This window comes from Taeniopygia guttata, chromosome 25 (assembly GCF_048771995.1).
Source record: "Taeniopygia guttata chromosome 25, bTaeGut7.mat, whole genome shotgun sequence".
Lineage (NCBI taxonomy): Eukaryota > Metazoa > Chordata > Aves > Passeriformes > Estrildidae > Taeniopygia > Taeniopygia guttata.
Window position 1 is genome coordinate 5,485,389 of NC_133050.1, and position 14,496 is coordinate 5,499,884.

General features: G+C 51.5%; 1 protein-coding gene across 1 annotated transcript in view; it reads left to right on the forward strand.

The window, feature by feature from the left end:
* Window positions 1-14,479, forward strand: part of MEX3A (mex-3 RNA binding family member A) — a 29,096-nt gene extending 14,617 nt beyond the window's left edge. Inside the window, exons 2-3 of the mRNA XM_030291699.4 lie at window positions 1,839-7,976; window positions 8,607-14,479. Coding sequence (XP_030147559.3) covers window positions 1,839-2,944 — 1,106 coding nt within the window. The 3' untranslated portion in view covers window positions 2,945-7,976; window positions 8,607-14,479. The remainder of the gene's footprint in view (window positions 1-1,838; window positions 7,977-8,606) is intronic.
* The last annotated feature ends 17 nt before the right edge of the window (window positions 14,480-14,496 follow it).

The window sequence follows — 14,496 nt, forward strand, 5'->3', positions numbered from 1 at the left end:
CCCAGGGAGTCGCTGTTCCTGCCAGCTCTGGTGGCACCAGGCTGTTTCCATCACCACAGGTGTGGGCTTCAGTTCTTGCTGATGATACGGGGTGCTGGGATCACTGCACCCCAGGGAGCACCCTGATGTCACCAGCCTGTGTCTCACAAGGGGAGCTGTGGCAGCCCTGAGCTCCCAGCCTGAGAGACGCTGTTATTTATCAGGATCTGTATAAATAATAATGTTCCAGCCCAGGAGCTGAGGAATCTGCATTTGGTGGTTGCAGAGGCATCGTTTGCAGGTCATTGTGCGTTGAAATGTGGTGTCAGTGGAGTGTGTGGAGGAAAACCTGCTGGTGCCAGGTAGAGGACGTACAGGAGATGGTCTTTTCTGGGCAGAGAAGGTGGGGTAGGAGGTGCTGGGGGATCTCACAGAAATCCCAGTGCTGTGTCCTCATCCTCTGGTTCTGTGAGCCCTGCATCACACACCCAGATCCTCGGGAAACCGCAGCAAAGTGCTCACCTCACTTCATCTGCATGGGAGAACCACAGGTTTTAACTTTCCTTTGAGATCTGAGCTCAGAGCACACCTCCTGCAGAGGAAGCCCCAGCCTGCACTGGAGCTTGGTGCCAGGCTTCAGAAATGCCTCGGGGCACCAAGTGAGGCTTTTTGAGAGAGGGGTCTGAGGGGCAGGACAGCAGCAAGGAGCGGGTCCAGGAGTAGTTTAGAGAATTGTGCCACATCTGTAAAAACTCTTAGTTGCTTGATGGCATCCTGGTGTCATCTGGAAACCTGAAGCCAATCAGCTGGATCAAGACCCTCCAAAACATCATTTTGGAAGCCAAAACACACTGGAAAGTGTTTTGCCCTTTTTGGGAAAGCAGAAGGCTGTTTTCTGAGCTGTGAGGAGCTGAGGGAATGGGCTTGGTTGGTTCTAGGATTTGGGGAATGGGTTCAATGGGCTCTGGGACGTGGATACTGGTACACAAAAGCACCGCTTGGCCAGTGATCTCGAGAGAGGGACTGAGCACCTGGAGCAGGAGTCTTTGCACAGCCTGCTCTGGGGCTCACAGGAGGGCAGCCCTGCCCCATTTCTTCCTGTTTCAGCCCCAAAGCAAATCCTGGCCTCCTGCTACCCCTGGTCATCGAGCTCTGCTGGCATTTGCACTCCTGCCATATCTGCAGTGGGGAGGCCCAAACTGCTGCATCTCTGCAACTCCCCTTCAAACTTGTCCCCTAAAATTAACGGCATTCACCCTAAAACCTTCTCAGTAGTACCAAAATCCTCTGGCTCTCTGGAGGGCGACTCTCCTTGGGAGCTGGCCGAGGGGCTCCACATTGGCCATCCAGGCTGTGGGACTGGCATCCCTCTGTTCTCCTGTGACCCCCAGGCTGCCCCATGCATTTGCCCTGTCCCCAGAGCCCAAGGATGACCATTGTGCCTGGGGGACCACCCTGGGGCTCTGGGGACAGGCCTTGTGACAGAGGGCACTGACACCCAGGGTGGATCCCCCGTTTCTCTGTGGTGTTGGGGTGTGTGGAAGGGAGATCTTAGGGATGACTGCTGAGGGAAGGCAGTGTGGTGAGGGAATGGTGTGGTGAGGTGCAGCACACAAAATGGTGATCCCCGTTGTGGGGGATAAGGCACTCCTGAGGGAGGGAGTATCTGGGGATGGTGAGGGGGGACCTCCCTCTGGCATTTCCCCTCAGGGTTAGGGGGATAGGGTCTTTCCCTTGTTCCACGTCTGCGCAGTGGGTGCCAGGTGGCACAGGAGATGGTGGCTGCTCAGCCCAGTGTCCTGCAGAGCAGGGTGGGACATCCCCGTTAACTGCTGTGCCTTCCTCTCTCTCTTCCCAAGGCTGCAAGATCAAAGCCCTGCGGGCAAAGACCAACACCTACATCAAGACCCCGGTGCGGGGGGAGGAGCCGGTCTTCATGGTGACGGGGCGGCGGGAGGACGTGGCCATGGCCCGGCGGGAGATCATCTCGGCGGCCGAGCACTTCTCCATGATCAGGGCCTCCCGCAACAAGGCGGGCACCACCTTCGGCAGCGCGCCCACCCTGCCGGGGCAGGTCACCATCCGCGTGCGCGTGCCCTACCGCGTGGTGGGGCTGGTGGTGGGCCCCAAGGGAGCCACCATCAAGCGGATCCAGCAGCAGACCAACACCTACATCATCACGCCCAGCCGAGACCGGGACCCCGTCTTCGAGATCACCGGCGCGCCGGGCAACGTGGAGCGCGCCCGGGAGGAGATCGAGACGCACATCGCGGTGAGGACGGGCAAGATTCTGGAGTACAACAACGAGAACGACTTCCTCTCCAGCAGCCCCGACTCCGGCATGGAGAACCGCTACTCAGAGGCTTGGCGGGTCCACACGCCAGCGCCGGGCTGCAAGCCCCTCTCTACCTTCCGCCAGAACAGCCTGGGCTGCATCGGCGACTGCTCTGTTGACCCCGTCTACGAGACCCCCCGGCTGAACGACCAAAACGACTTCAATTACGGTTACCTCTTCCCCAACTACGGCGTGAACAAGCAGGATTTGTACTACGGGGTGCCGGAGTCAGGGGCCCCGATGTGGGCTGGGCAGGAGAACACCAACCCCGTCTCGGTGCTCTTCTCGAAGCAGCAGCGCTCCAGCAGCACCGGCACCATCCACCCCAACTCCCACCGCTCGCCGTCCTCCTCCATGCCGGAGCCCGGCCTCTCCGGGCTGCCGCGGCGGTCGCAGGGGGAGCCGCTGCAGGGCTTCTCCAAGCTGGGGACACCCGCCGCTGCCCGGACGGCCGTGGCCAGCAGCCGCGAGTGCATGGTGTGCTTCGAGAGCGAGGTGACGGCCGCGCTGGTGCCCTGCGGCCACAACCTCTTCTGCATGGAGTGTGCCGTGAGGATCTGCGAGAGGACTGATCCCGAGTGCCCCGTCTGCCACGCGGCAGCCACTCAGGCCATTAGAATATTTTCCTAAAGAGACAGAGCAGGGCGTTGGGGGGGTGGGGGTAGGAAGGGAGAGTGGGGGGGGGTCCGTGAGAGAAAAATGATGATGATGATAATAATAATAATAATGATAATAATAATAATAATAATAATGACATCTGAAGAACAAAAAAAATGAATGAAAGAATAAATTAATTTAAAGAAGAAGAAGAAGAAGAAAAAGAAGAAAAGAAAAGAAATTATTTTACAAGCAATGTATGTTATTTTTTAAAAAAAATAAGTGAATAATAAAATTAAAGTGAATAGCAAAGCCAGAAATTTTGAAGGGCGAACAATGCTCCAGCCTGCAATGTCTTTTGTAAACCAAGTACTCAGAACGCACACTCGGATCTCGCAAGCAAAGCAGTTTAGTTCAGTTTTTTTTGGTGGTGAGATTGGGACTTCTTGGTGATGACCAAGCCAGGCCACCTGGATCGACTGGGGAGGGAGTAGGGATGCAGGGAGGGCCCTGCCAGCCTTTCTCCAGCCACCTTCAACCTTTGTCTTGGCCTGAAGCCCCCACTCTCCTCCCCCCAGGGTTGTCGGCCCAACTGGGAGCTCAGAAAGAAACAACAGAAAGAAAGGAAAACGGATGACAGGGATTTAGAAGAACAAGAAAGAAACCATCAACCTCTGGGAACCTGTTAGAACGAGGGCACAACTGTATTACCTCAAAGATTTAAACAAAAAAAAAAAATCACAGCTAAAGAACTTTTATTGTTTTCCTTTTTTTCTAAAAAAAACCCAAACAAAAAACACAAAAAAAAGAAAATCAAAAAAAGAAGGTGAAGAAATAAAAACGACGCCAGTGAAACTGAAGAAGGTTTGGAAGAACCTATTGGGATCACACCAGGCGACGAGCATTTATTTTGTTATTCTGAGCCACCGTGGAGTCTGGAACTTTGTTCTTTTTTCCTTATCCAAGCAGGGATTTGTTCATCAGTCCAATCAGGAGTCACTAACAGGGTATTTCCAAAGCATTCCCGAGTTCCCGTCCGTGGCGGGAGTGCATCGACTTCCACGTTTCCGTAGGTCACTCTTCATTCTTTCCTCCAAGTGATGCCAGCTGCAGCTACACACACTACACACACACAGAGAACATTGTGCTTTTCTTTTCTTAAAAAACATACCTATTGCACCAAAACCTAAGAGAGACGATCATGCAATACAGGCAATGAGCCCATATGAAACCAACATGCATCCCAACAGAGAGCAAAAAAAACCCCGAGTTTATAGAGATAATTTTGTTGTCGTCGTTTTTAAACTGGACCAAAACTTTTGTTACCCAAACCAAGTAGGGGAAAAAAAAAAACAAAAAAGAAGAAAAAGTATTTCTTTATGGACCAAAACCTCTTCAGCTGTCCTTTTCCTGGATCTTCCTGAGGTTGGCCACTTTTATATATTATATTTTTTTCAGAACGAAACAAAACAGAAAAAAATTTGCCTTGTTGAACATCCTTTAATCATTTCAAGACTCCTGGTTTTGTTAAATGAAATACTTTAAAACCATTGGGAAGTGGGAAAGGATGGGCTTCAGATCTGGCTCCCGTGCCAACGCATGCAAGGTGCAGGCCAGCACCTTCGCTCCATCAGGTTTGTTCAGCTGGTCTGTGGATGCCAAAATGCTGTGATGTTAAAAATGTGTTGGATTGACCTATTGAGTACCAGTACACCCAGCTATAAATATATGTGTGTATATATATATATAGGCACTTAATTAATCAAGCACCTATATATATATATATGTGTGTATATAAACCCATATATATAATTTTTCTCCCACTACCACCACTTCCCCATTTCCTACCCCTCAACTTCTGCTCACAGATCCTGGACCCTGATTTAGAACTGAACCAACAAGTTTCACAACTTGGCACAGACAGTTCTAACATCAAAAGAAAACAAAAAACAAGCAAAAAAAAAAAATCGCCTGAGATTTTTTATTCCCTTCAGTTACAGGAGACTTTATTTTCATCGTGATAATGTTCCTGGGAACATCCTCCCTTCTGCTTGGTTTGCTGCCTGTGCCCTGGCACGGTGGGCTCAGGCCAGCCGTGGCTGCAGCCACTGAAGGGGCTGAGCTCACTGTGCTGGGGCAGGCGGTGCTGGTGCTCTCTGCTGATAAAGATCCACTTTTGATCTTCAGATACCAGTTGGAGGGTTTGAAATGATGGCGGGATGATGGGCTGCCTCCACTGTTTTGCATCAACAGTTACATATTCTGAAGGGGCAGATGGGAGGGATGGACAATGTTCCCAGGCTGTAGTAGATGCTGATGTTTTGGAAAAAGTAAAGACAAAAGTAACAATGCTAACGGGACACTGTCAGGCAGGATTGGTACTCCCCTCCTCCCCAAAGCTCTAAGAAGCCCCTGGGCGTTCACACAGGATGCGAGCACTTCCTGGGGGAAGTTTTGCACCCTCTGCTGTGGAGCCTGGAGGGTGATGGAGGGCTGGGGTGCTCTGGATGAACCCCCAGAGCCCCCACGTCCCGAATTGTCCTGTGGCACAGCGTGGCCTCAGCAAAGGCTTCAGAGCCCGGCCAGCATTGGCCACATCCTTCCTACAACTGACCCATTCTCATCCAAAATCTGGCCTCAGTTTGGTCCCGGTGAAGGGGAGGGGAGGGCAGGGAGAGGGGACATGGCTGTTTTCTGGGAACCTCTCCCCTCCCCAGTGCCACCTTCCCCATCAGGTGCTGCCCTCCCCACCCCAGGGTTGTATTTTATCCGTTCATTGCGCAAAATTCTCCCGCTGACGTAGAGAGAGTGGTTGAAGCAGGAGCTGGGGGGCGGGGGGTGGGGGTCGGGGGTGGGCAGGGGGACCAGCCACCCCTCCGAGGGGCGCTCAGAAATGTTGGTGTTGGTGCTGGAGGGGCTGAGCTGGAGGCGGCGGTGACCGCGCTGTGTTAGTGAGTGATAGTCGTTCTTGGCTGAGTGGAGTCTGTTCGTGGTAATGTGAGCAAGTTCTTGATCAATGTCTTTATTTGATGCCAGGTTGTGAAGAGGTGGGTGGGAGTGGGGAGGGGGGAAGGAGACCCCTGTGTTGGGGACCTGGGGTGGGGGGACCTGTTCTAGCACTGACTGTAGGGGGTGGGGAATGGGGAAGGTACATGGGGCTCACCTCTGCTCCTTGTACCTCCTCCCTCACCTTAACAAGCGAAAACGATGTAAAAGCCTCCTGCATGCTGAAAAAATGTTAGAGAAAAAAAAACAAAACCCCTTTCTTTAAAAAAAAAAAAAAAAAAAAAAGAAGGGAAAAAAAAAATAATAATCATGACCCAAACAAACGTCCAATGCTTGCTGTTGGGAACCGGAGTGGGGCTGTCCTGGGTGGGCTGCCCCTCTCTGCAGTTGAGGCTCCTACTCAAGTGTCCAAGTTGGCCTTTAATAAAATCTTCAGTTCCAATAACCTTTATATATATATATATATATATACACATATATATATACATATACATATATATTAAAAAAAAGCTTGATGTAGCAGTTCTAGTTTAAAATGAATAGAAGTATTTCGGCCCCTGTTTTATTTTGATTTTTCCCTGTCCCCTGCTTCCCGCTGTACCCCCCACCGACTCCATATTTTGATGTAGCAACTTTGGAAGAAAGAAAAAACAGGCGCTGTAAATGCACCGAGAGCTACCTCTGCCTCGAGTGGGGGCTGCAGGGAACTCGGGGGGCTCGGGCCTCTCCCTGGCCCCATGGGGCACCCAGAGAGGGGCAGCCCGGGCCCTGCCTGTTGGCATCCATGGGGAGCCCGGTTGCGGGGCTTAAACAACAAATTTGCGTAATTTTTTTTCCTCTTTTTAAATATATGTATATATATAAAAATCTTTAAAAAAAAAAAATAAAAACAAAAAACAAGAAAAATGCCCATGACCTTAACTATTTGCTCTGACTTGTATCTTCCTTGATAGGTGACTAAAAATGGCTTGTTGGTCTAATTCACCAGCAATAATGATAACTAAATACGGCCCCCTCCTCCTGCACCCATCCCTTTTCTGCAGCGCCCACCGAGCCGGGTCCTTGCACTTCTCCCCTTCCCTCCCACCTCGAGGATGCCCTTGGTGACCCCTTCTTGCAGTGTGACCCAACTGACTGACCCTCGCTGGCTTCAGCTGCCCCCACGATCCTTCCCAGGCTTTTGGGGTAACCCCCTCGGGGTGCTGAAGGACGGGGCACCCCCCTTGTGCCTGAGCTGGAGGGAGGCAGGTGGAACTGGGACCCGATGCGCCAAACTGGGTCTTCCTCCCTCTGGATTAGGAGCAAGCAGACCCTATTAGGAGCAGCAGACCCTATTAGGAGCAGCAGAGCCTTGTTGAAGCCTGGTCTGTGAGACCTCCATGCTGCAAAATCACACCCCACCAAAGCAGGGTCGGTTTTTGGGAACGATGACAGGACATGGGCACCCCCAGGGGGGCAGTGCCAGCGGGCACTGCTGGTTTCCCCTCGGCCTGGCTGGGCAATGAGGAGATCCCCGGGGTTTGCATCAGCCCGTGGGGCTGCTGGAGCCGGGGTGGGGACCGAGGTGACCCGTGCCATGCCGTGCCGTGCCGTGCCGTGTGAATGCTGCTGGTGGTGGTCTTTGCGAGGCAGCAACACGAGGGTACAAGCAGTGGCACCAAGGGCAGGTGCCCAAAACCTGGGGCTGGGAGCAGAGAGGGCAGAGCTGCACTGGAAAGTGCTGAGCTGATGGCAGGATGTGTCCAGGTCCATGCAGGACATGTCTGGGTCTGTGCAGGATGTGTTCAGGTCCAGGCAGGACGTGTCCAAGTCTGTGCAGGACATGTCAAGATCTGGGCAAGACGTGTCCAGGTCCAGGGGGGATGTGTCCGGGTGTGGGCAGGATGTGTCCAAGTCCATGCAGGACACATCCAGGTCCGGGCAGGACATGTAGGTCTGGTCAGGATGTGTCCAGGTCCATGCAGGATGTGTCCAGGTCCGGGCAGGACATGTCCAGGTCCACACAGGACATGTCCAGGTCTGGGCAGGACGTGTCCAGGCCCACGGAGGACGTGTCCAGGTCCACACAGGACATGTCCAGGTCTGGGCAGGATGTGTCCAGGCCCACGGAGGACGTGTCCAGGTCTGGGCAGGACATATCCAGGTCCACACAGGACATGTCCAGGTCTGGGCAGGACATGTCCAGGTCTGGGCAGGACGTGTCCAGGTCCACACAGGACATGTCCAGGTCCAGGCAGGACGTGTCCAGGTCCACACAGGACATATCCAGGTCCACACAGGACATGTCCAGGGCCACACAGGACATGTCCAGGTCTGGGCAGGACATGTTCAGGTGTGGGCAGGACGTGTCCAGGTCCACACAGGACATGTCCAGGTCCACACAGGACGTGTCCAGGTCCACACAGGACGTGTCCAGGTCCACACAGGACGTGTCCAGGTCCACACAGGACATGTCCAGGACCACACAGGACATGTCCAGGTCTGGTCAGGATGTGTCCAGGCCCACACAGGACATGTCCAGGTCCACACAGGACGTGTCCAGGTCTGGGCAGGACATGTCCAGGTCTGGGCAGGACATGTCCAGGTCCACACAGGACATGTCCAGGTCTGGTCAGGATGTGTCCAGGCCCACACAGGACATGTCCAGGACCACACAGGACGTGTCCAGGCCCACAGAGGACGTGTCCAGGTCCGGGTAGGCTCAGCCCCGTGGGGGGACAGAGGGGCTGTAGCGGGGTGCCCACCCAGTTCAGCACTGGGATTTCCACTCGTGCTTTGCCAAACCGCCGCCAACTTCAGCACTGGATGCACAGGAGGAGCGAGGGCGTGGGGCTGTGCTGGATTTGGGACTCATCCTGCGAGTTTTCCTCGTGGATGAGGCCTCCTGGGTGGGACTAAGCTGTGGCAGGGCTGTGGGAGCGAGGGCTCCCTGTCCTGTGTCCCCCAGAACTGCGTTTTTGGGCAGTGGTTGTGAGCTGCCACGGCGGGGACAGCGACTGCTGGACAAGGGACGGTGCTGGGGTGCGGGTGACAAAACATAACAAGAGGAAACGGAGGGATAAAGTAATATCATGCTGTGATGTCATCCTCATCGACATAAATTATATAGAGAATAGTGTGTATTATAATGCATAACAAAAGAAAGGAAAAAGAACCAAAATTGGATTTATAGTTAATGAGGAGATACTATAAAAATATCTTGTCCTAGCTCCCATTTGCAAAAGTATTTTTCAGCTGGAGGGATATCTATTATTTTTTTCTCTTTTCTTTCTTTCTTAAAAAAAAAATAATCTTCATACATACAAAGGCTCAGACTGTTAATATTGTTAACCTCTGAAATCAAAATATTCCAACCTGTTTTGTTTGGTGTTTGAAGGGTTTATTTTGATGCATTTCCTGGTGTTTTTTAAAGAGAGAGAGAGGAGGGAAAAAAAGATTAAGATTTTAAAATTAGAACATTTCTTTATAATTTAATATTCTATTTTAATAAATGCATTTATTACATGTAAATGTAGCAAGGAACTGGGCTAATAAAAATACTTTTTATTAGGTAATTTATTATAAGAAAAAAGGATATTTTATTTTATGATAAAGTGATCCTTAAAAGTTTAGAAGGTTTAGAATATATGTAGGTTAAAAAATACATTTGTATCCAGAGTATTGCTTAAAAAGTGTTTTTAATATATGTTTCATTTTTCGTGTGTGCGTGTGTGTATGTAAAGGTGATAGTTATGGTGCAGATAGCCCTTTCCGCAAATAAGAAATTAACACAGTTGGATGTATTTAAACAAAAAAAAAAAAAGATAAAAAAAGGTAATTAAAAACAGAGAAGTAGAAGAGAAAAACCACTATAAACCCAAGCCCCCATGCTGTGGCTGCTCCATCTGGGAATCCCCTTGGAAAGGGTCGAGGTCTGGGTGGGTTTTGGCTCGGGGCTGGCTCTGGGACAGTCTTTGGGCAGGATCACCCCACACTGGCCCTGGCGAGCCCCGGCCCTGCTGTGGCACAGAGGAAGCTGTGGCACAGCCCTTCGTGGGCACCCTGAGCATCCCTGGGCACCCTGAGCATCCCTGGGCACCCTGAGCATCCCTGAGCCGACCCCACTCGCCTGGGGAACAGATTTTCCTCCTGCTGTGGCTCCCTGGGACAGGGCTGGTGGAGAGCTGTGTGCTCACAGGGCAGAGCTGGCACTGCCCAGCTCCCTGCCCTCCTCCTCCTCCTTGCTGCCAGCACTGCCAGCCTGATCCCATCCCGGGGAGCCAGAGAGTTTTGGCCTTGATCTGCTTGCAGGATTTGTGTTCCTTTCCCAGCCTGGCCGGCAGGACTGATGGTCACTGCTGGCCCAGACGCCCGCTGGACGCGTTTTGGGGGCTCTGGGTGGTCACTGTTGCCTCCCTTTAGGCTTTGGCTCCGTCTCTCCCCGTGCTGGGCGGGTTGCAGGGACAGCAGGGTTTGGTGCCAGTTTTCAGGATCTCAAGAACATCCGTGGTCATTCCTTTGTGCCACACCAGAGCCAGGGGCTGAGCTTACAGAGCTCCCAGCCAGCTCCAGCCCGTGCTAGGTGGGAACAGGTCACCCCTTCTGCTCCCTGAGGCACTGTGGGCACAGCTCCTGCTGGGCACCCATGGCAGAGTGCCCCTGGCTGGGTTCTGAGTCTGTGAATCCGGGAAAGCACTTCAGCACGGCTCCAGCACATCCTGAAGTGTTTCAGGATCTCGTCCCAGAGCTGCTCGAGGGGTTTGCTGAGCAGCCACCACCTCCCTGTGGGCTGGGGAGTGGGGGAAGTCTGTCCCTCTCACACCCCGAATCCAGCCCGTGCCCTGCTCCCCCTCCCAAAGCAGCAGGATGACGGGGTGATGTTTCTGCTCTGTTGCCTTTCAAAGAAGCATTTTTAAATAATTTTTTTTTTCTGTTTGTTTGTTTTTAACCAAAAATGAGAAAAAAAAAAAAAAGTTTGCGTTGATGGGTATTAAAAAATGTTAATAATAATAAACACTCAAATTTATTTCATATAATCCTAGAGTAAAGATTAAAAAAAAATTAACTAGTTCAAATAGTAGATGCTATCCATATTGTTTAATCTATAGTAGATCCAAGTGATCCCAGACAGAGCAGAATGTAAAATAAACTTGTGAACATGATCATTGTTAACTTCCCCAGGAATTCCATCTTTTTTTGGTACTATTTTTCTGAAGCAAACAAATAAATGACCGAAAGCCTAACAAAATAACAACCACCAACTGGTACCTTCTGTCAATCAAAGTCCTGAAGTTATTTTTATAGAGGGGAAAAAAAAGACAAAAAAAAAAAAGGGATCTAATAATATGTATTTTTTTAAAAAGATACGTTTGGGGGTTTATGTTGCTTTTTTAATAAAAATAGACAGATTTGGCTAGTCATGGAACAAAATAAGGAAGTTTTAGGCCATTAATTTTTTGCCTTATTCTGACTTCTAGCCTTGGGCTTGGAGCAGGAAATTGCAGAAAAATGTTCCAAGTTGCTGTTACTTTCCTTGGGCTGTTCTTGGTTTTTGAACTTCTCCAAGCACCAAAGGTGTGGGAAGATCCTGGGATGGGCAGGTGGGACCATCCCAGGTGGGAAGGAGAAGGAAAGGCAGATTGGGTGATCTCCCCTCTGTAAGGTGACGGACAGAGCTCGAGGGCAGCGAGGTGCCAGGCGGAGGCTCTGCCCTTGCACTGGGCAGTGTCAGGGCATTAGGGTTGGTTTGTTCCCTCTTTGTTTTCTTTCTTTTTCTTGGTTCTCTCTCACATGCTGTGCACCTCGAGATGAGCTCGCTTGTTTAGCACGTGGCATCTTCCAGGAGATTTGGTTTGTTGGGTGTTTTCTTTGTTCGGCCTCCAAACATCAGCTTTGAGCATTGGAGCTGCGGGTGAGATGTCTGGAAAAGCCTCTGCTGGCCCCAGAGGGCCTTTTTGCAGCCACGACATCCCTGATCCCACAGCTTTGCTTCCTGGCAGCTGCCCTGGCACTGTCCTGCTCACGGGACAGTGACACTCGTGGCACACGCCTGGGTTTGGCTGCAGAAGCACGGGGGAGGCTGAAGGCTGTTCTTAGCCAGCACAGCACGTTGGCTATGGATGATCCTGAGTCCCTGCAGTGCTGAGAGCACGAGCAAGGGCTCCTGGAGCTGGTGCTGCGATGACAGAGCCACTCTGAGCACTGCAGGGCAGGGCAACACAGCCCTGGCACCAGCACTGGGGCAGGACGTGGCCCATGCCCCTGCCAGCTGCTCCACTCGTTCCAGAGAGAGGCCAGCACTTCTCTCTGGAGTTCTGGTGATGCTTTTCACTGCACCAAAATCTCTGCTTAAAGGAGAGGACTCAGAAAGAAACATCCAAGGGGCAATGTTGTCATTAGCAAAGCCAAGTGCTGTGAAGAAAACACCCTTGAAAGTTGCTTCCCTCTGGGTTTAGCCTTTGCTCCTTTCCTCTGAGTTGTGGCTCAGCTGTAGCAAACCCACGGATCTCCTGCAGCTTGGGAGCATCCACACCGATGCCTTCCAGAGCACGGGGGCCACCCCTTGCTCCCTGCCTGCCTCGGGGGGCTGGGGTGGCCTTTACCAGCATTCATCACTCAGCAAAGCCATGCAATAGGTCAGGACAGGAATGAAGACAGTTCTCATTCGGTTTCTGCGTATAAATAGCACTGTGAATCTGAGATCCCTCCCCGGGACCCTCCTGGCGTGCTGGGGCGTTTCGGGAAGCAGGGCACAATGTCTCCTGCCCTTCCAGGGGGGTTCATGCTCGGTGAATCGAGCCTGGTCCTTCCTTGCCGGGGCGGTGGGGCAGCCTGTTTGCTCTTTCAGTTTTGTTTTACCTCATTTTTTTATTTGATACTTGAAGAAGCGTCAGTGGTGGACATTGTACAGTGGTGCCCTGGACTGGAGGTGGATGCACTTTATCGTCACCTGTGTACCCATCCGAGCCCCAGCAAGGTGTCCTTGGTGGCAGCAGAGCCAGCATGGGCTGGTTCTTCCAAAACCCTTTCTAGGATGTTAGGGAGCAATCTCTGTGTTTTAGTGTGGGTTTTCACATCCTGTAGGAACTTGAAGTCATGTTCTGCTGTCAGAACCCAGTGAAAAATCCAGCTGGAATTGTGCTAGGCAGACTTTGCTTTGTCTGTGCTGTGCCATCAGGAGCCAGCAGAGGTTGGGCAGCTCCTGCCTCCCTCCCTGTGACTCCCCTGTTCCAGTGGGTTACTCTGCTGGAATCTGGAGTCACTGCAGCCCTGGCAGGCTGCAGCATCCCTCCCTGCTGGATCTGCTCCAGCAGCGCTTCAGGGCTGCTAATGGAGCAAATTGAAAGTCACCCCCAGTAAAGTGACACTAATGTAAAATCTGGAGTAGTTCCACTACTGTCTGTGCGAAAATGAAGTCCCCCTCCAATGGTGGCACCGGGTTACTGACAGCAGGATGTGCTTTCTGGGCTGATGATGATGCTTTTGAAACAACTTGCAGAGAAACGGAGCGGTGAGATGTAGCAGTGGTGTGGCCTTTGAGATCTGCTCTTGGCTCCCAGCAGCTGGGACACAAGACATGGTCACAGGCTGTTTTGCTTATCTGTGAAACCATCAGCATTCTTTTTTTCCTTTTTCTTTATGAATTCTGTTCAAGATAATCATAAAAAAAAAGGGGGGAAAAGAAGACCAGGGGCTGGATGCTGTTTTGCAGTATGGGATTTGCTCCTGAGTTAGAAAGCAGTGTTAAGCAAACCTGAAAGGCAGTGGGCAGAGGGCTGGCAGCGCTGCAGAGGGCTCTGATCTCAGCCCCAGGCAAGCCAAGGAAATCCCCAGGGATGCCCAGAGCAGCGCTCTGCTGCTGCAGGGGACTTCCTCTGGCTCTGCCCTGTGATCAGAGAGACCCATGCTGCGGGTGCTGCCGCTGGGACTCGGGCAGAGCAGCTCCAGTGGCATTTCCCACATGAGACCTGCTAAAACCAAGCCCAGGTCGGGGTCCCTGCAGCAGCTGAGCTCAGTGACACTCAGGGCAGCCCAGCCCTGCCCAGCACAGCCCTTCATGGCTTTGCTTGCACAGCATCACCTTGGCTGACTGATGCACAGGTTGGTGCCATCCGCCCTCCCTCGCCCTGGGCACCGTCCTGCCCCACGGTTCTCCCACCTCATGCTGAGCCAGCTGGCCACGGAGTCACCCACTCTGTGGCCCTTCCATTGAAAGTCCATTTCCTATTAGTTTGTGTTTTTTTCCTCTTTTCTTTTAACATCATAGGAAACCTGTAGTCGGGATTGTTACTATTGGAAACCGATCACATGTTCCATCCAGGTATTTTCATCTCTCTGGTGTTACACAAAAATAAAGGCCTGAGAGAGAGATATAACCGAACATAGAAGTAGAGTTAGGCTTGTTGTCTGAGTTTTGAGGCATATAGTATAATGGGAGAAGGAAAAAAAAAATTAAAATAAAATAAAATTAAAATAATGATGTTGCACAACTTGTAGAAAACAAAGAAGGGAAAGGGTTAATGTATTAAATGTGCTAAATTACATTAAGAACTTAATTTTATTAAAGTATTATTACTTAAGAAACTTGGTTTCTGCTCTTG